The following is a 20,622-nucleotide window of genomic DNA, read 5'->3' on the forward strand; positions in this document are numbered from 1 at the left end:
TGAGTCTGGAGCCACATTAATAACCTAAGGTAGACGTGATGAGGACCTTCTGCCCCAACGTCAGGGACTTTGAGAATGGAGAGGCGGGCACCTATTCCAAAGATACTTGAATGTCAGAAAGAAAGAAGTAGGAGAAAAGCTGCCTTTTACTTGGTGTCTGCATCTATAGAGCCCCAATGTCTTAAAACATGCATTGTTGTAATGGATTTACGTCTTTCTTATGCATCTAGAGTGTTACTAACTATGTATCTTTTTTGGGAGAACCGAGAAAAATAGTCACTCAAGTCATTTCCTATAGATTAGATTCTCTTGCGGAACCCCAGTTGAGAAGGCCGAATGCTTTCGCAACAACTGTGCAAGGTAGCCGTGGTATTACCCTTACACTTACAGATGAGGAAGGGCAAGCCCAGCGAAGCTAAACAGTTTGCCCAGGGTCACAGAGGTAGAATGTAAACCCAGGCAAAAACCAAGTTTCGCTCTGTCCCACATTTTTCATTGTGGTACCTTGCTTCTTACAGTCTCACAGGGTATGTGTAAGCACTCAGAATAGTGCCTAACACATAGGGTACTAAGTAAGTGCCACTTTTCTCTCTTCTCTCTTCCAACTACATGTTGGGGACATACTTGGCAATTACCAAATGAGAAAGTACTAGTAAGTCAGTTAAAAGCTGTTTTGAAATAGCTATCATAAGTATGTTTTCATTTGCTCCTCACACCAGAATAAAAAGAAAAAATCAAAAGTAAAACCAAAGAAAATCCAGCAAGGTGAGGAGGAAGAGGAAGAATCCAGTGGTGAAAGAGAAGCAGCCCCAGTCACTGGCTTGGGCAGAGTGAACCTGTATGAAGGGAGTACTGAGGGTGCCTCCTCCTTGGGTGTCCAGAGTTTCCCATTGGATGGAAGTGGAGCGGTAGGAACAGATCGAGGCTCCCCAGCCTTCAGTTCTTCCAGCTGGAAAAGGGTCAGCAGCAGTGAGTCAGATTATTCTGATGCTGAAGGAGGCATGCAGAGCAAAATGAGGTAGTAGTATTTTGTTATATTTTTATGCCTTATATTCTAAGTTGCATGTACATTTTTATAACTTTGCTAAGTTATATGACTGCTGCATGTGACTTAAGTTGAAAAAGTCCCATTTATGTGGGACTTTGCATTACTCTGCGTTTTGCCTTGTTCTCTTGATCTGCTTTTGTACGTATCGTTCCTCTGCCTGGAATAGTCTTGCACTTTTTTTTTTTTTTTTTTGCCTTTTTGCCTCATTAATCACCACTCATCTTCAGTATGGGCTTAGCAGTCATATCTTCTGAGAAGCCTTTTTCGACCCCCTCATTCTGGCTTAGGTACCCCTTCTATGTGACCCTTCTACCTACTCCTGCCCTAGTGTTGATCATAATGTGTTGTTGTTTCTTCAACCGTCCATCTCTGCCATTAAAAGCTAGTCGTGTCTGCCACCCTGAGCACAATGCCTGGCACATACACGAGGATACTCGGTACATGTTTGTTGGATGGATGGCTACTCTGCAGTGTCTCATATCTATATCTAACACTCGTTTCCTGACATCAAAATGCTGCCCTCTTATTCTCTATCTAGTTGTGTTTTATTAATTGTCGACTTCATTAACTTGTTATGTAAACAAATTGCTTTAACGTATTCTGTATTTTGAAAAATAAGTTTTTGTAATATCATGTTGGTATCTTTAAGATTTATTCAGAATGTTGAATTTCTCAATGTATTATTTGAGTTGGCTGAAATAAATAGTATTTCCTGCTTATATTTTTAAAAACTATTAAAAGACTCTTTTTTTCCCTTCTCTTGGTTATTAAAGGTCTTACCAAGCCAAAGTTCGCCAAGGAGCATTAGCTTGTTTTCTTTCTACTATAAAATCAATAGAAAAAAAAGTTCTTTATGGCTACTGGTCAGCCTTTGTTCCTGATACACCTGAGCTCGGAAGCCCACAGTCTGTTTCCTTGATGACTCTTACGTTAAAAGATCCTTCCCCAAAGGTAAGAGCATTTAAATTCTAAGCATTATTCTAGGAAGAAAAACTACACATCTTTGTTGTTTTCTCACCCTATCCAATTTTATCTGAACACAGCTCTTACTGATACCACCCCAAGTCCTAACTTGAGAACCACTAGATGGGCAGGATAGGAAATGGGCTTATGTGAGCAACGGGTTGAGGAAGAGCCCACTGATGTCACCTCCTGCCCCAGGTCCTGCTTGAAGCTGAGCGCACTGAGTAATTGCTTTGTTGTCCCCTTTAAGCTGTCACGAAGCAGCTGTGTTTCTCTCTCTTTTATGAAAATGTTGATTACTATGGTATTTGTAGTAGGAAAAAAATAAGAAATGACTTAAACCTCAGTGGACTATCATGGTACATAATAGTTATGAAGGATGTGTGAGGCTTAGAAAAATCCTTACGATGTTCTATGAAAGTATAGGATATTGAATTCCTCTCAAAGTGGATAGTTTTATTTAGGCCAATGGTATTATTCCTTTATTTGTAAGATATTTCCCTTAAAAAGAAAGAGAAGGGCAGCAATACACTGGAACTCCCTATGATCAGCTCCTCAAATACTTAATTACTATATAAGAAAACTTCTATATGACCCTTCAAAAGATTTTACGGGGTCATATAGTTAAGTTAGCTTCAGTTATACACACACAAAAAAATGCCTTGTAGGTTATTTTAAATACCCAATATCCTAAGTAGTTAAACCCATAGAAATTTTTCAGATTGACTGAATCAATAGCAAATGAGAATCTGGGAGGACAGATACAAATCAGTCATGAAGCCATTCTAATAATTGAAAGGAAAACTGCTGTAAAGGTTAAAATACATGTGTATATATTTGTTGAAAGGCCCTCCAGCTGAGGGGAGCTGCCACACTAGCCAAGGAGATGGTGTCGTGGAGCAGTTAGCAGGCCACGTAAACCACCTGCACTGCAGCTGAGGGGATGTGGGACGTGTGAGTTTGGGATATGAGAGGTCGGAGGTCATTTCTGATGAAAGTGGATTGAAACAATGTTCATGATGTCTATATCTTTATATTTTTTAAATGTTTGCATTTGACTTAGAGTGCCATGAGAAATTTTACATACTGCAAAGTGGTCCTCCTTGATTTGAGTACCTTTCAGATATGTTTTTGCTGTTTAACTTCAGTGAATACAAGAAATGTGATGAGTGGAAAAAAAAAAAAAAATACAGAACTTCCTTTTGGGAGCTGTCCCAGGTCCAGTGAAGATCCTGGAGAACCAGTCATCATTCTTAAAGAGGATTTTAAAAAGATCATAATAGTGATTAAAATTCACCAGTTCAGTGTAATGGCAATGATTATACTCAGTCGATTTTTTAGCAGGTATTAAGTGTGGAAAGATGTAAATAAGTGTAGTGGTTATTGTACGCAATGAGGCTTGGAGCATACCTTTGCAAACTGTCCATAGCATAATGAATTGTGCCACATGTGAAGGTATTTTGGAAGATGATGTCATTGTGAGAGGCTTTTTATAAACACTTCTGGAAAGTTGTGCACAAACTTAAAAGTACCAGTTCATATAATTGGAATGGATTGATCAGAGCTAGATTAAAAGGTGCAGCCCTATGGAAAGGCTGTGTGGTTCTCTTCTTAGGCGCTCACTGAGGATGGAGCTGGGTGACTGAAGTTTCTCTTAGCCAGGATGAAACATGACAAGACAACAATAGTGTATCTTGTCATTGAAATGCACAGTGATGATCGTTTGAGGTTGTGGCAGCTCTGATATGACCTGTTGTAGGTCAACTGGAAGCGCGATTTTCACTGATACACTGAGAAATTTTCCAGAGAGAAATGGATAGAAGGAAAGATGATTGGACTCTTCCAATCAGAGCACCAACACTAACAGAGATTACTTTCAGGAAATTGGAATATGAAACTCTAGAATGACTCATTAAGAAGGAGAAAACTTAGAAATTTCCTTTAGGATTTGGCAATTTGGGAAGTTGTCACATGTTTACATGTTAGAAATGTGCTTCAGAAAGCATATCCTGTGTTTCCAGGCAGCATATTACAATCAGTAAAATAATGCAACTAATTTAAGAATTTCTTCTGTATGATTTCCTCAGGAGTTACAAAGGTAGATTATGTAGATACAGCAACAAGATTTGATCTAAGGAACAAACTAAACTATAGGGCAAACCTTCCTCTTGTTACTTTGAGAATTGTCCTGATTTTCAAATTCCATGATGATTATTTATTTCTCTTTTAGATAGCTATGAAATGTGGAAGCAAATCAAAATCTAGGTAATAGATAGCATAACTAGGAAAGAGGAAAAAGAGTTGGAATTTTTAACTGTCATGGAGTGCTAGATAATCAGGTTTTATCCCAATGGCCAACCAAGAACAGACGACCTTTGCTTGGATATCTCTGAAGTAGAGACCCTGACACAATGTTCCAATGCCTCCACTTAAAAGGCAACCAACTTTGGGAGCATGATCCAGTGAAATTAACCCTGAACATGAGTGAAGAACCATTAGTACTTGGACAAAGCCAAAGAAGAGAACAACCAGATGCCCTGCGTTGAAACCTCCCTGGTACCCATTCCCAGGAGTGACTTCTTTACCACCCTCTCAGAAATATTCTGAGACCAAATATACATAAAAGAGGAAAAAATAACACTGGACGGAGCTACCTTAGCAGACATTTCTGCTACATTCTTAAGTAAAAAAGGAGAAGTGCTTTCCTGTTTCTGTGCCTTTGAGCAAGACTTCGTGCCCAAGGTGGTGAAACTGAGCACCTGGTGTTTATAAGATTGAAAAGTCTTTCCTCCGTCATTTTAAATATTCAGACAATAAAAACTTAATCAAGAAAATGACCGCTCTGGAGATCTGCACCCCTAATGGTTTGCTTACACATCAGTAATTTCTGCTGAAAATGCTGATTAGAACTGGTAAACAGTATATTAAATATTGATATAAGAATAAATGAAGCTGCACTTGAACTGGATTCAGTGTCATAACTCGCATTTTATAACACAAAAGATAAAGAGGGTTTAAAAGAAATTACATCAGAGCTATGAGAAGTATAATTTGATATAGTATCACATTTCTGTATAGATTTTATACTGCAGTGGTGAAAAATACCCAATTTCAGTGACATTCCTTTTGTTTTCATCTGTCATAGTCATGATGAGAAGTATAATTCAATATAGTATCACATTTCTGTATAGATTTTATACCGCAGTGGTGAAAAATAACCAATTTCAGTGACATTCCTTTTGTTTTCATCTGTCATAGTCATGAATGCTTTTTCCTTCTTAGGGTACCAAAGTTAATTGACCTGAATAGTTTTGATTTTTAAGCACCAATTCATTTCTTTCACAGCTTGGTTTTTAATTTTACTTTGTGAGCTGTTGGAATTGTGATTTTTAAAAATTACCTTCTGAAGAAATGGAGGTTTAGCATAACATCTACCTTTTTCAGTTCAGACCAGCCAGCCATCTAATCGGGTTGGCAAACTATGGCCTGTGAACCAAACCTGGCTCACTACCTGTTTTTATATGACCCATGAGCTAAGAATGGTTTTGATGTTTTAAATTTTTTTTTAAATAAAAAGAAGGGTAATATTTCATGACATGTGGAAGTTATATGGAATTCAGTTTTCATTGTCCACAAGTAAAATTTTATTGAAACCTCTTCACATTTATTCCTTTACATAGTAACTGTGCTACCCTGGCAGAGTTGAGTGGTTGCTCCAGGGACTCTGGGGTCTACAAATTATAAAACATAAACTATGTACTGCTGGCCCTTTACTGTAGAAGTTTGCCCACCCCTAAGTTCTTCTTGCATCAGCTGACTTAAGCACGAGCCTGCTAGCGCTCGTGTGCTCTCTCACTCTCTCTCATGCTATTTCCTAATACATTATCAACTGCCTAAGTGATTATGCTTAATTCAGAAGAGTCATACTGCTTTGTTACAAATTTGTTCTTAAAGCAATAACTCTTTAGTTTTCTGTTTATGATTCCTCTCTACAAAAGGCATGCCGAAATTATTTATTCCTTGGTTACTTGGAAATAATATAATTGAAGATTTTCTGGTGTGAAGATTTTTCACACCAAATTCCGATATGCTTCATGTTGAGTAAATATTTAGATTCGATCCTAGAATTATAATGTTGATTCCCTCTTTTTTAAAAATTGGGCAGAATCATTTGTGGGTGAGCTGCCCAAAGAGGGGATGGTATTATTTTATATCACGGTCCCTTACATTTCACTTTAGTTAAATTGCCATTTTTTCTTTAAATTTCTTTTCTCTTTTCTGATTTTTGATGCTGCAAAATCATCACAGTATCAATTGAAAATAATATTTTAACCTTATGAAGAAAATGCATTGATGCAGTGACACTTTTCCTGACAAATACAGTAGTCCATTGACAAAGGTGTACATGTTTCCTTTTCACCCATAAGATCATATTCAGTGGTATTCTTTTCTTTGATTAGCAAAGACTCTTACTGCAGGCAATGTTATTTCCTGCACGTAAGGATGTTTATAAAAATTTTGATTACTAATGGTGCTTGCCAAGTTGAATTTACGCAATTCCTAATACTCTGTTGAAAGAACATTGAGCACTCCAAGATGCTTCAGGGTAAAATGTAAAGCAGAATATCATCAGGAACTTTGATATGAAACAAACTCTAGACATTTTTATTTTTGTCCTACCCCATGGACTGTCTCTTTTTGGTTGATCTTATGCTTGAATAAACGAGGCCTCTAATCTTTAAGTTATTCTCATGATTTGAGGTTTTTGTACTGTGGTGTATATCCTCACTGTAAGAAAACCTATAACAGCAATGTGATTCAAGATTTTTTTTTTTAAGTGTGGGGTGCAAGTGGCCTAGTTCCTGGCTACTTTTAGGATCTGATAGCTAATCCCATTGCTTTTATTCTTCTAATTAAAGTGATTCTAAATACTTGGAAAATCAAAATGTATATAGAAAGAAGGGGATCTGACTCCTGATTTTTAACTAACTGATGTATATCATCCTGAAATTTCAGACACGTGCCTGTGCTCTGCAAGTTTTATCTGCCATCTTGGAAGGCTCAAAGCAGTTTCTTTCTGTTGCTGAAGATACCAGTGACCACAGAAGGGCTTTTACTCCCTTCTCTGTAATGATTGCTTCCAGCATCAGAGAGTTGCACAGATGCCTTTTGTTAGCTTTGGTGGCCGAGTCATCCTCACAGACCCTCACTCAGATAATTAAGGTAAATGTGCCAAGTTATTGGTAGGTTTCAGAGGGAGTTTTTCTGTTTTGTATAATGTTTTACATTGCCCAAAAGTGACTTGACTTAAGAATATAACTAAGTAGTAATTTTATTTAAAGATGTCCTATTTGGACCTACTTGTTTGATCTTACCTACATCTCTGTATGTCCAAATAAATGATTTACTAAAACTACTCCTTTATTTTTAGTTTTAAGTTGTACCATTGAGAATACAAGTGCTATTCCCCATTTTAAAAATGGCATAAAAAAGAGTGATTTTCAGATAAGTGTGAAGACTTTCTTTTTAAATTAAATGCTATAAAAATTTTGTCTTTGTGCTGACTTAATCAGGCCTATTGATGAGCTTTCCTTTTATTTTGCAGTGCCTTGCAAATTTAGTATCAAATTCACCTTATAACCGGCTGAAACTCAGCCTGCTGACCAAAGTCTGGAACCAAATAAAGCCTTATATCTTCCACAAAGGTTGGTGGTAGTTTAAAACTCTTTGCTTCTGTGTATCAATCAAATCTAGATTATTAGTTTAAAAAATATTCACAGCAATTGTATATAGCCCTAAGATGTCTATTTACTCTCCTCTAGTTTTCAGGAGACAGCTATTGCTAGAATCCCACTTTTGACTCCTGAAGCACCACTGGAAGGAAGTGAGCTGGAGAATCAATTGTAAAGTTTAATGCCTCTTTGCTGCTTCAGTGAAGTAACCAGAGTATTCCTTTAGAATTAGGATTGAGCCAAGTTCATGGGGTTCCCCTCTAGTACGTAATGGTTTGTATCCTTTAGGCAGAAGTAGAGGCTGAATGGACAGTCAGATAGACCTTATCTTTTTGGAAAGGAAAACTGGAATTTGAAACCTAACTTCTTTAGCCTCCTTATCTCCTCTGAAGTTCAGATAAAATTCCAGAACCTCAAATCCCCACTAACTACAGAGTCTTATTCTTGGTATTTCCTGACTTATTCCCACACATAATATATTTGTGTTACATATATGTACTTGCCTTTACAACATTTGAGATCAAGCTTTAAGATCAGACCACATTCTGGTAAGTTGAGTTTTTCAGTCACAATTACAGGACTTGAAGGAGGTATGGATATTTTTTGTGACATCATGGGAGGGGTACTGGGCCTCTGCCATCTCAGAGTCATGGCTCTCACTGAACCCTAATTTCCTCCTAACAAGAAGAATTATACGTAACTCATAAGATTTTTATGAGGTTTAACTGAGATAATGATGCGTGTGCAAACTAAGTCTAATTCATTCCTTTTGCCAGTAAATAAAATGGGAACCAGAAAGATAAATCTTGCCTTAAGATCTCTTACCATGTTAATGGCAGAAGTAAGATGAAAACAACGCAAGTCTTCTGGCTCAGTCCCCTGCTTATTCCACAGCACCAACTTTTCTTCGTCTGTAAACAGGGGAGTGGACCATGTCTCAGAGGTCCCCTTCAAGTGTCTGGCTTTGTCCTCCGGCATCTTTTTATTATTAACATGTTCCAACCCACAGAAAATTTGAAAGACTAGTACATTGAACACCTGTATACCTCTACCTAGACTTAATAGTTATTAATATTTGTCATATTAGTTTTCTGTGTCTCTTTCTACATATATGTATCTGTGTATGTATGTATACATGTGTGGGTATATATGTATATTTTATATACATACATATTTATATAGACATTTTTCCTTGAACCATTTAAAAGTAAATTACAGACCTGATATTTCACCTCAGCATGTATTGCCTAAGAATAAAGACAACTTCCTAAAAAACATAAAACCATTCTTGTATCTAAGAAATTTACCTTGATTCTATAATATCATCTAATATCTAGTCTGCATTCAAATTTCCCCATGTGTACCAAAATATCTTTTACAGCTTTTTTTTTAAAAAAAACCTACGTTCATTCAAGGTTCATGCCTTGCATTTAATTTTTATGTCACTTAAGCCTTTTAAAATCTAGAATAGTTTCCACCTTTTTTTTCTTTTATGATACTGAGTTTTGGAAGTCGAAGCCAGTTGTCTTACAGAAGGTCTCACATTCTCAATTTGTCTGATTTGTTTCTTTATAATGTTATTTAACTTATATTTCTGTCCCTTGTATTTCCTATAAACTAGAAGTTAGGTCTAGAGGTTCAGTTAGATTCAGACTAAATAAGAACGCCATAATTCTTAACTGCCTGCAGGGATAACCATGGTCCTGATGCCACCTGTTCCCATGGTAATGGGTTCTTACTGTTTCTTTTGATAGACGTTAATGTTCGTGTGTCAAGTCTCACACTCTTGGGAGCTATAGTATCTACTCATGCACCTTTGCCTGAAGTCCAGCTGCTTTTACAGCAGCCCTGTTCTTCCGGACTCAGCAATAGCAATTCAGCAACTCCTCAACTCAGCCCTCCTGATTGGTGGAAGAAAGCTCCTTCAGGACCCTTTTTGGAAGAAGCATCCGTTAGCCCACCAAAGGGGTCTTCAGAGCCCTGCTGGCTCATTCGACTTTGCATTTCCACTGTTGTACTTCCCAAGGAGGACTGCTGCTTGGGTATTGATGCCGCCTGTGTAGCAGGAAGCGCCTATGTACCATCCCCCATGCGATTGGAGGCCTTGCAGGTAGGAGGTTTCCTTTCCTCAACTCTGAAATGGAAGCAGTTATTCTTCCTTCATAGGGTGTTGGTGAGGAGTGAGTCTGTGAAAGGAATGTAAAAGTGAGCCACCTGTCAGTGATGTTAGCGGGAGTTGTATTGTCAGTGTGAGTGCTTTGTTTGTCGTTGCTGCTTTGTTTTGGTGGGGATGGGGGCTTTGGTTGTAAAATGTCAGGTTCATTTCTTTTCATTGGAAGCCATTTTAGTCACCTCGGGTATTATATGGCAGGTGGATATAATTATTATATAGTAATTCTGAAAGAAATTGTATAGTTAATTTTTGATTTCTACAACTTAAAGTTAAATAAATGTTTCATTCTCTATAAACTTTTCTTTGGTCTTATATCTGCTTAGAGACAACAAAATATAACTTCTCCTTCAAAGGAAGAAAACAACCCTAGATGAAAGTATTGGCCTTTTCTGTACACAAATATGATCTAAGACATGGGTGTGGTTCTGGGGTCTCCTGCTACTTTTGGTTAATATTCAACATGTCCTTTAACCTTTTTAACCTTTAACTTTTCCAGCCTTAGTTTCTTCAGCAGAAATATCCAACGAACACCTACCTCAAAAATTTTTGCCCAGGCTTAAATAAGATAATATTGATAATCTTAATGAAACACGTTTTATAAATTATAAAGCACCATATAATTATATGATGTAGTTAATTGATTTTAGTCATAAAACGAAGATCATAGTTGTTCTTCATTTCATTCAACATCATATTCAGCTCTTTGTTAAGTGTGAGTGATTTCTGAAATACTTTTCTGGATACTGCAGCCCTACATTCAGGCCTTGGGGTTAATGCTCTATTCTCTTCGCAGGTGTTAGCTCATCTGGCAAGGGGCTACTTTTCAGTGGCTCAGGTCTACCTGATGGAGCTTAGAGAGGTGATTTGCAAGTGCATGGGGGAAGCAGATCCATCTATTCAGCTTCATGGAGCAAAGGTACTTGTCATTAAAAGCCACATGCTTCTCTTTTTTCCCCTTTATAGTCTTCCTGGTACTGCATGTGCATCAGTTCTGAGGTTTCTTCAGGAGGTTTCAGGCAGGGAGGTCATACACGCACCTAATCCCAAAGAATGGATTGGGTAAGAAAGTAACAGTATGGTATATAGCTGTTGATTTTGCTCCTGGAAAGAATGCCTCTGACATAGAAGTTACAGAGAAAAGAAAGAAAATCAGTTGGAAATTATTTTCACCCTTGATCTAAGATAATCTCCAAACTAAAGTGGTCATTTACCTCCATAGTTCTAATAATCTGCTTTGATAATCTGTTTCTTTTATCTCGACAGCTTCTGGAAGAACTGGGTACGGGCTTAATACAACAGTATAAACCCGATTCTACCACAGCACCTGATCAGCGAGTGCCAGTTGCCGTGGTAAGTAAATGTCAATTTATAGAGGACTCTTTTCTTAGTGCTTCAGTCAGTTTTATTTTGAGGCTCAGTGATTAAGTGGAGTAGACAGTATGGTGTCTTCCAATGTCAAAAATTACGGTTTGTAATCTATGATGATGAGATACTAGCACGGATAGGTTTTATTTGCAGTTCAGCATATGGTAGGATTATGTGGAACATACAACTGGCAGTGCAAAAAACATTTCTTTTGCATAAAACCTAATTTGGTTACTCAATTGGCCCAAGAGGCAGACTGGAATGGTGGAAAGAGCCAAGGGTTTAGCATCAGAAGGCATGAGACCAAATCTAGTGAGCACCATTTAATGCATCGCTGATTATAAGCACAATTTCCTCATTGTAAAGAGGAGTAAAAATCCTTAACTCATAGAGCTGTTGGAATATTGAATGAAACGTAAAGATGCTGACAGTTACTAGTTGTTCAATGAATGTTAATCCCCTTAACTCCCTCACCATCCACCCCTTTACATGAGTCCCTTGAAATTCATGTGCTCTTAGGTTGTTTCTGTTGCCCCCACACTTTGCCACTTCTTCATTGGAGGAGGAACACATGGCCTCACCAAAAAAGGCTTCTACTTAGTGCCAAGAACAAAATCCACTTAACATTAGTGATATTTTCTCTCTCTGTCCTCCTCGTCCTGCTTATTCTTTTCCCTATACAGTTTCCATCATTCTTTTAGTGAATTAAGAATGTGTAGCCCTAGTCCCTTCCTTAGTGTGCTACTAAAGCTGAAATGTCACCATTCCCAGGGAGATGAGTTGAGTTTTCAGACAGACCTAGGTTTGAATCCAAACTTCTTCCCTTGCTCGTCAAGTGACTTTGGGCAAGATTCTTAACTGTTCGCACTCAGGTATTGTTTCTTCTGTAAAAAAGGGATATACTTTCTGTATTATCTATCATTGAGTAAATTATCCTAAACGCTTAGCAGCTTGAAACAATATACATTTATTCTCTGACATAGTTTCTCTGGGAAAGGAGTTGAGAGCAGCTTAGCTGGGTGGTTCTGGCTCAGGTCCCCCAGAGAGGGAGAGGGAGAGGGAGAGGGAGAGGAAGTTTATGACCTAGCTTCAGAAGTTTCACAGTGTCATTACCACCCGTCCTATTGATTACACAGGCCAGCCCCGGTCAGGATAGAAGCAGACTGCCTCCTAAACATTAGGATGCCAGAATCATTGTGGGCCATCTTGGAGCCTGCCAACCACTGCTGTCCATATTCTTCTGGTTTGGGGCGAGGAGGGCCCAGACGGGGTTTCCAGGAGCTAGGATTGTGGGGAGGACTGAGCGGGTGCATTGGATACATGTAAAACTCAGGACTAGCTCCTGAGGCAGAGGAGTCACCAAAACTCCAGACAGACTTGCAAATGGACGTGAAATCCCAGGGTTGTTATAACTCCTGGGAAGGAAACTGGTGTAGGTACTCTTCAGATGCGTACCTTGAGGGGCTTTGAAGTGAGATGATTCTTCAAAGTGCTTCAAATAGAGCGTACTGCTCAATTTAAGAGTCTCCACTATGCACCAAGCTCTATGGTAGGAACTTTATACACAGTGCTACCTTTTATTATCACACAGGCTTTGCCTAGTAGATGTCTTTGCCCTGTTTTACTGAAGAGAAACCAAAGCGTAGAGAGGTTCAGTGATTCGAGCAAGATTGCAGAGACAGGAAGCGGCAGTGAAGGAGTCACCCCCAGCTCTGCCTCTGGATCCCATGCTCTCTGGGAGCCTGGTCTCTGTGCCCGTGAGGGATCAGGTGGAAAGAGCCCTAGTTGGGTGTCAGCAATCTGGCTTTTAGTCCAGCTCTGCTGCCCACTAGCAAGTTACATTATTTCTTTGTGTCTCCATTTCCTTGTGTGAATATGGGGATAGTGGTATATACTTCAGGTAGTTGTGCTGAGGATGATATGAGCTGATATGTGTAAAGCACTTAGAACAATGCCTGGCATATCATAAACTCTCTGGAGAACAGTAGCTGCTATGCTGTTATTGGTACTGTCATCATCTTCACCCTCCTCCCCATTGTTAAAACGATTACTGCTTAACAGTAGCTGACTGTAGTTTCCTAGTCAATAAAATGGAAGGATTCAGTTAGTTGTTTTCTAAAGGCCTCTCATTGCCGTGGAAGAAGAACTAGCAAAAGCATTTACAGGAAGTTCCCACTTGCTGTAAGGAAAAACTTGTCATGTACTACGGTCACTGGGGTAGTTTCAGCGTCACCTTGGTTCCACTGTTGCTCTTGGGCTGTGGTTTTAACTGGCTGTGTTGCAGGTGGTGCTGTTCTGGACTGTGATGCTGAACGGCCCTTTACCCAGAGCCCTGCAGGATTCCGAGCACCCAACTCTGCAGGCCAGCGCCTGTGACGCCCTGTCATCCATCTTGCCGGAAGCCTTCAGCAATCTGCCGGTAACTGGGAGGGTTTTCTCGTCTTTACATGGTGCCCTGAGCAGCAGAGATGGAGTTGGATTTTTATTTATTTATTGTCTTCATTTTAAACCAGTGTTCAACATTGTCTCTGAGGAAAAGGTGCTTATTCTACTTGAGTGTGGGGAGAAGGCAATGGGAAAACTTAAAATCTTCATGTCTCAGGAGAGCGTTTCCTCCCTGTGCTTAGCAGGCAGGTGGTAGAAGTGGGGGGAAGGGAGCTTTGAAGTCAGAGAGATTTCAGAACGATTTTGCCTCCAAAAGTTAGAAGGACTGGGGTTTAAATCCTGGCTCTTCTACGTTCTGGCTCCTTGATTATCTTAACTACTTGAAAACTGCTTTATCATCTATGAAATGGGAATCATGTGAGTAACAACATGGAGTATGTGAAAATACTTAGCTGGTACCCAACCCACATGGGATTCAAACTGCTCCATTCCTTTAGTCCTCGGTGGTTTTGCATCTGTTCTTATTTGTATAAATTAGCTTTCGTAAAGAAGGCAGCTTTACTGAAGTAGGAGAATAAAATGACCCAGTTCACACAGTTGTGCTCAGGTCTCACTGGATCTGAACTGAACCATTGGCTCCACCAAGGTCACCTTCAGGTCTCAGCTCCTGAACATGGACTCAAACACAGATATGTCAGTCACTTGTCAAAGACATCGACCCATACTTATTTCATTCTTGCTTTTCCTTTGCCCCTCTCATTGCAGAGCGACTGGCAGGTGCTGTGCATCACGATGCTGCTTGGGCTGAACGACAGCAAGAACCGTTTAGTGAAGGCTGCAGCCTCGCGGGCCCTTGGAGTCTATGTGCTTTTCCCCTGTCTCAGACAGGTCAGAGTGAGCCTACGTAGCTCTGCTGTGCCTCTTTTGTAGTCCATAGCGATCCTTGTTTTGGTGAATACAGAGCTTCTGAGTTGGACAGTAAAGGAAATTAAGTTGCTTTGCACTCTGGTTTCCTTAATTGCTGCTAAAATATGATAATATCTATAATTCATTTATTTTTAGTTGCTTAGCACAATATCTAGGACCCTACGTGCCCAGTAAATGTTTAATGAATAATTGGGGGAAAAAATGAGATGAGACGTTAAAAATGAGATAATAGTAATAATTTAGAAGGCTGATAGAGTTTTTACTAAGAAGGAAATAAATTTCTCCTTCACTCTTACTTGTGACATTTATCTCACTGAGAAGTGTGTAAAAAATAGGATGTGTTTTGGAAATGCATTTCATTGTCAACATCATTTCTCAAGATGGACATCAGTTCAAATACAGAATTCGTAGGTAATTGTCCCAGGCCAGGGCATAAGATGTTTACAAGAGCAAATCCATATGCTCCTCAGGTTGTGCATAGCACAAACCAAAATCATGGGCGACCTTCCCCTGGGATTTTAACATCCTGGGATTTTAATGTCCAAATTATATAAGAACAGTAAATTGATTGAGTAAATGAATTTTGATTTCCAAATAGAAATTTGTGGTAAAGGCTTATCGCGTTATCTGAAAATAAAATTTGAGAATTTCCAAGGTAGTGGTGTGAACTCCTAAAGTAACTATAGCATTTTGGTTTGTTTATCTTACAGGATGTCATATTTGTTGCAGACACAGCAAATGCTGTATTGATGTCACTTCAAGACAAGTCTCTGAATGTCCGGGCGAAAGCAGCCTGGTCCCTGGGCAACCTGACAGACACTCTGATTGTTAACATGTAGGTGACTGAGCTCATTTTCCTTGGGTGACTTTGGAGGCTGAGGTCTCAAGGGAAATCTTTGATCCCATTATAAAAGAATTAGCAGCAATCCCCCCATATTATGTAGTCAGTCTTCCTGCTTTATTTTGTTTTATAGTCCTTCAAGTAGTAAGATTAGTAAGCTGTTCTTTATGTGTGTGTATGTGTGTGTGTGTGCATATATATATATATATATATATAAATGTGGACCTATTAGGTCAAAAGGTATAAACTGTAAGGTCTTGGTATGAGCTGAACAGATTTATTAAACAGTTTTCCTAAAGTTTTTATAGTTATACTAAGTGACTATATCTGTATATACATATGCATTTTAAATGGGCTTTACCTTTAAACCTGTGCCTGCTTTGGATGCGACAGGGAAACACCAGACCCAAGTTTCCAAGAAGAGTTCTCTGGTCTCCTGCTCTTGAAGATGTTTCGATCAGCTATAGAAGCAACCAAGGATAAAGACAAGGTAAGCCCACAACACAATCGAGGATTTGTCAGGTAAGTACTTAGTGTATTATCGTTTCACTCCATCAGATTTATTCGTGTAAAGGAGGTGGAGCATGTACTCAGGTTATAAAGTGGCCCACTCCACACGTGTACAGTTTCTTTCCTATCTCCTGTCTCATGAACAATGTCACTGCCACTTGTAATACTACTACATGATATGTCCATGTTTGTTTAATATTAATCTGTTTTGTTTTTTTCAAAAAAATCTTGAAGTTGACTTGACAGGCCAGAAAGATGAGCAGCCCTTGGTTTTGAATATCCCATTACACTGATAAGTTTAAAAAGCATGGACCTGGGCTTTAGGGTCAGGCAGACATGGTTCAAATCCTAGCCTGCCCTTTAGTAGCTGGGTGACCTTTGGTGCATTATTTAACTTCTCTGAAGGTCAGTTTCCTTATTTATAACACGGAAATTGTTACCTATACCTCACTGGGCTCTGAGATACCTTTAAGCACCCGGCACAGTACCTGACCTATACCAAGTGCTTAATTTAGTACAGTGGTTCTGAAAATCTGGGAAGCCTGACTTTAGACTAATTCTATCAACATTTCTGGGGATAGAACCAGGGAATTGGTTTTAGAAATGAAACCCCCCAGATGATTCTAGTATGCTACAAAGCAAAAAAAAAAAAAAAATCTTTAATAGAAAAGTATTGGCCTGAATTATGAAACCCAGCTTCTCCTCCCAGCCTTGCTGCAAACCAGCAGTGTCCTGTTGCCCCTGGGCTTTACGTGCCATCTCTGTAACTCGAGGAAGATGGATCTTTTTGAAGTCCAATCTAGCACTAAAAATATCAGGGTGAGGAACTTGATGAAACCTCACCTTTCCGATGGCTCAGAACGTTAACCACGTAATACCTCGCAGAGATTTGAGAACTTGCACCCTTATAGGGTGCGTTTTTCATTAGCTCCCTTGCATCAAGATATCTAGGACCTCTTGGGTTTCTTAAAGCTGAAGTTGTATTTTCTGAAACTTCTCTTTGACAAAACAGATTTCTAATGCTTTTACATTTTATTCTAGGTAAAAAGTAATGCAGTTCGGGCCCTTGGAAATTTGCTTCATTTTCTGCAGCCATCTCATATAGAAAAACCCAGATTTGCTGAAATCATTGAGGAGTCTATCCAGGCCTTAATTTCTACTGTCCTAATTGAGGCTGCCATGAAAGTCCGATGGAATGCTTGTTATGCAATGGGAAATGTATTTAAAAATCCTGCTCTTCCGTTAGGTAAGGAAGTTTTCCTCTTTTCTCTAGTAGAGGGCTTCTTTGGGCAGCACACACCAGCCTATAGTGTTATTAAAGATGTTCATCACGATATTGTGTATCACTGTAACAAAAAAATGGAAACACACTGAACACCCAAGTTTAGGGGAATGGTCTGAGATAAGTCATGGTATATATATTCAGTGGGATATTTTGTTGCCATTTAAAATTACATAAAAAGTTTTTGATAATCTGGGAAGATATTTCTGATGTTAAGCAAATTAAAACAAGATGTGAAATTGTTTCTCCGGTATGATCTCAATAAATGGGTAGGGAGAAAACTGAAAGGAAATTTGCCTAATTATTAACAGTGGTTGCCTCTGGATGGGATGATGAGTAGGATTATTTTCTGCTTTCATTTTCTAAATTTTCTACAATGAGCATATACCGTTCTAAAAATCAGGACAAAAAAAAAAAATAAAGGAAAAACTGGCATGGGAGAAAGAGGCCACAAATTGGAAATCCCATATGAGCCCTTGGTACTAAAGTGAAATGCTGCATCTAGGGACGGCACCTGTCTCTAAGTGATGACATGCTGTGCCCCTCCACGTATCACCAGTGGCTAATAGCCACCTAGGCATATGGATCAGAGCCTCTAAATCCCATTCACACTGTAAATGCCAGCATTTGCCGTATACATTTGTCTCTGTGGCAAGATTTGGAGCATAAGGAAGGGGATGTTTCTGGAGAAGAAAAACCATTCTGGACCAGCAGAGCTTGCATCAAGTTAGGGAAATCTGGCTCTGCTCCCCTTTATTGCCAAGAGCATCCAGGCAGACCAGTCAGCTGGGAGCTGGTAGAGAAGCCAGCTCCTGTCTTTTTCCACTGAGGAAAGAAGAGCCTCAGGTGACTGTGAGGGTTGGCACTCGAGGTGGGTGTCTGCTTGGCTGTCTTCTCTGGCAACAGAGAAGTTGGAAGGGCTGGGAGTGTTAGGGAAGCTGCATTCTACTCTGCTGCCCATCTTGATGAATAAGAACCCCCCTCCCCAAATGGAATGGATAGTGGGAGTGGTAGCCGTGACCAGGAGGAAAGCAGGCTGATTTTCTGGGACCAACAGGAAGGGAAAGAAGACAGAAATCTGGGCATAATCATCTCAGAATTAGAAAATTGAGCCTTCCTTTAATCTGAATAGCCTCTTCCCCAGTCACTGCCTAGATACTATTTTCCTTTTCTTTGCGATAAAATGCATGGCTTGTTATGGCCAGAGCAGTGTCTGGCTGCTAATCTGCTAATAAAATACTCTTTTGCCAGCACTAACAGGACTAGGCATACAGTTGTGCAGTTTGCACACTGCTCAGGAGGACCCAACTGAGAGGGCACGTGGGGCTACAATTCAGTCCATGCTCCTCCCACCAAGCCTTACCCCCTCAGGAGAGCATCCTCCCAGAGAAGAAGTCTCTTTCAAAGTCACGAAAGTCCCTCTTTCAGTAGCAGGGGCCCCGAGCATGTGGCAGGCTTGTCTAGGGAAAGAGTCAGCACTCAGCCACTTACATAGGGTCTCACAGTTAATCACGCAGCAGCATCCTGATTCCATAGGATTATTATGGGAATTAAAACATAAACTAACTTAAGCACCTGTGTATGTATGTCTCCTTCTGCCCTTCTCCCTTTCCCCGTACTTGTAAGTCTCCGTGTATTTTAATGACTGTGGGTTCTTTCTAGGAACAGCCCCGTGGACCACCCGGGCCTACAACGCCCTGACGTCAGTCGTGACATCGTGCAAGAACTTCAAAGTGCGCATCAGATCTGCCACTGCCCTTTCCATCCCGGGCAAGAGAGAGCACTACGGGTCTGTTGACCAGTACGCCCAGATCTGGAATGCCTTGGTCACCGCCTTGCAGAAGAGCGAAGACACCACGGACTTCTTGGAATTCAAGTACTGTGCCAGTCTCCGGACCCAAATCTGCCAGGCGCTGCTTCACCTCTTGAGCTTGGCCAGTGCCTTAGACCTGCCCTGCATCAAAGAAACTCTTGAATTGAATGGAGACATGATTCAGTCCTATATTCTACAGTTTTTAAAATCAGGAGCAGAGGGAGATGACTCGGGAGCCTCCCACAGCCCGCAGGAAAGAGACCAGATGGTCAGAGCAGCCCTGGAGCACATAAGCAGCGTGCAGGCGCTGCCTGGTGACACCGCCCAAAGGGCCATCCTGGGCTTCTTAGGAGATATCCTGACTGTTTATTTTGATTCATCTGGATCATAAGTAGCACTCCTAGGATTAACAGATGGGTGACTCTTCCACCATGCTTTCCAGGGGTCAGGTGGTCACAGGAAGACATGAGTTTCAGAGGTCAAATGGTAATAGGAAGACAGAGTTTGAGAATCCAATATGTGGGGTTCAATCTTATGGGCAGAAATAATCCATCCACTATTTATTTAGAATGGGTTAGCAGCTATTTAAATTTTTCTACAAGAGCCCAACCATGTCAGAGAGTGGTTCTGCTGCACTGGCCATGGTCCAGGTTGTTGGAACCTCTGCCCTGTGTGCAGCCAGGAGCCAAGAAGTGTGCCCTGAGCAGACTAGGAGGTTGTGAAGGGTATTTAGTCTCAGAAGACTTAAAAAAAAGGAAGAAAAGAAAACAAGGTTTTAGGAATAAGAATGTTGCATATTGTGTCTGTGGGAATTGTTTTTCTTTTGTAATAAACTAATGGAAGACAGTCAGTCCATATCTCCTGTTACTATGAAACTGCATTTATAGAAAGCTGCAAGCAGTGCTGACATCCAGCCAGTGTGCACTGGTGCAGCCCCATCAATTGCTAAAATACCGGAACAGTTCCTTATAGGCTGGTAAATAGCTGTTGTGCTAAACTCCCCAAGTACCCACCCTGGAAGCCCCCTCCACACCTCTTGAAGGAAGTGGCTTGTTTACTTGTCTTTTTCATAAAAGTAAAAATGTGGTATATATAGCTTATTCCTGGTTCTTTGGGCTTTCACTGGTGGGTTCCTTGATTAAATATTTGTGAAATGACTTCAGATAGTTTCATTTGATGAATCACTTGTATCTTTTGCTTATCTTGAATAAAATCTAATTTTTTTTCTTTTTAAAACATTTGTTTCTGTGAAGGTTTCCAGGTCTCTGAAAACATCCGAATGTACGTATGCAGGGCAAGACCAGGGTAAGCGTTTCTAGAAATTCCAGTAGGATCCCATGAGTCCGAGGCGGGGGCTTCTGTCCTGATAGGATGTTGACTCTCTCCTCACTGAGGCGTCGTGGGCATACACCAGGGGCAGGAGGTCCCCTCAGATGCCCTAGGCTGGCGCCCCAGTAAAGCTGCCATCGGGAAAGAGGCCAGGCGGAGGACAGAGTGAACTTAATTTGATGCAGAAACAGTAGACAGTCTGACTCTGATTCAGAATTCTAATTCAGAATGCCAAATTCTGAACTTTCTTTTGA

At 40.1% G+C, this 20,622-nt stretch overlaps 1 protein-coding gene across 1 annotated transcript in view; it reads left to right on the forward strand.

Annotated features, from left to right (window-relative positions):
* The window catches only part of HEATR6 (HEAT repeat containing 6), a 30,705-nt gene extending 10,430 nt beyond the window's left edge, over positions 1–20,275 (forward strand). The window contains exons 8-20 of the mRNA XM_019732543.3: positions 720–1,018; positions 1,822–1,999; positions 7,028–7,234; positions 7,617–7,716; positions 9,498–9,853; positions 10,710–10,832; positions 11,180–11,266; positions 13,566–13,700; positions 14,432–14,554; positions 15,304–15,428; positions 15,828–15,924; positions 16,986–17,190; positions 18,889–20,275. Coding sequence (XP_019588102.3) covers positions 720–1,018; positions 1,822–1,999; positions 7,028–7,234; positions 7,617–7,716; positions 9,498–9,853; positions 10,710–10,832; positions 11,180–11,266; positions 13,566–13,700; positions 14,432–14,554; positions 15,304–15,428; positions 15,828–15,924; positions 16,986–17,190; positions 18,889–19,430 — 2,577 coding nt within the window. The 3' untranslated portion in view covers positions 19,431–20,275. The remainder of the gene's footprint in view (positions 1–719; positions 1,019–1,821; positions 2,000–7,027; positions 7,235–7,616; positions 7,717–9,497; positions 9,854–10,709; positions 10,833–11,179; positions 11,267–13,565; positions 13,701–14,431; positions 14,555–15,303; positions 15,429–15,827; positions 15,925–16,985; positions 17,191–18,888) is intronic.
* The last annotated feature ends 347 nt before the right edge of the window (positions 20,276–20,622 follow it).

This window comes from Rhinolophus sinicus, chromosome 12, assembly GCF_057876585.1.
Source record: "Rhinolophus sinicus isolate RSI-liver-muscle chromosome 12, RSI-T2T, whole genome shotgun sequence".
NCBI lineage: Eukaryota > Metazoa > Chordata > Mammalia > Chiroptera > Rhinolophidae > Rhinolophus > Rhinolophus sinicus.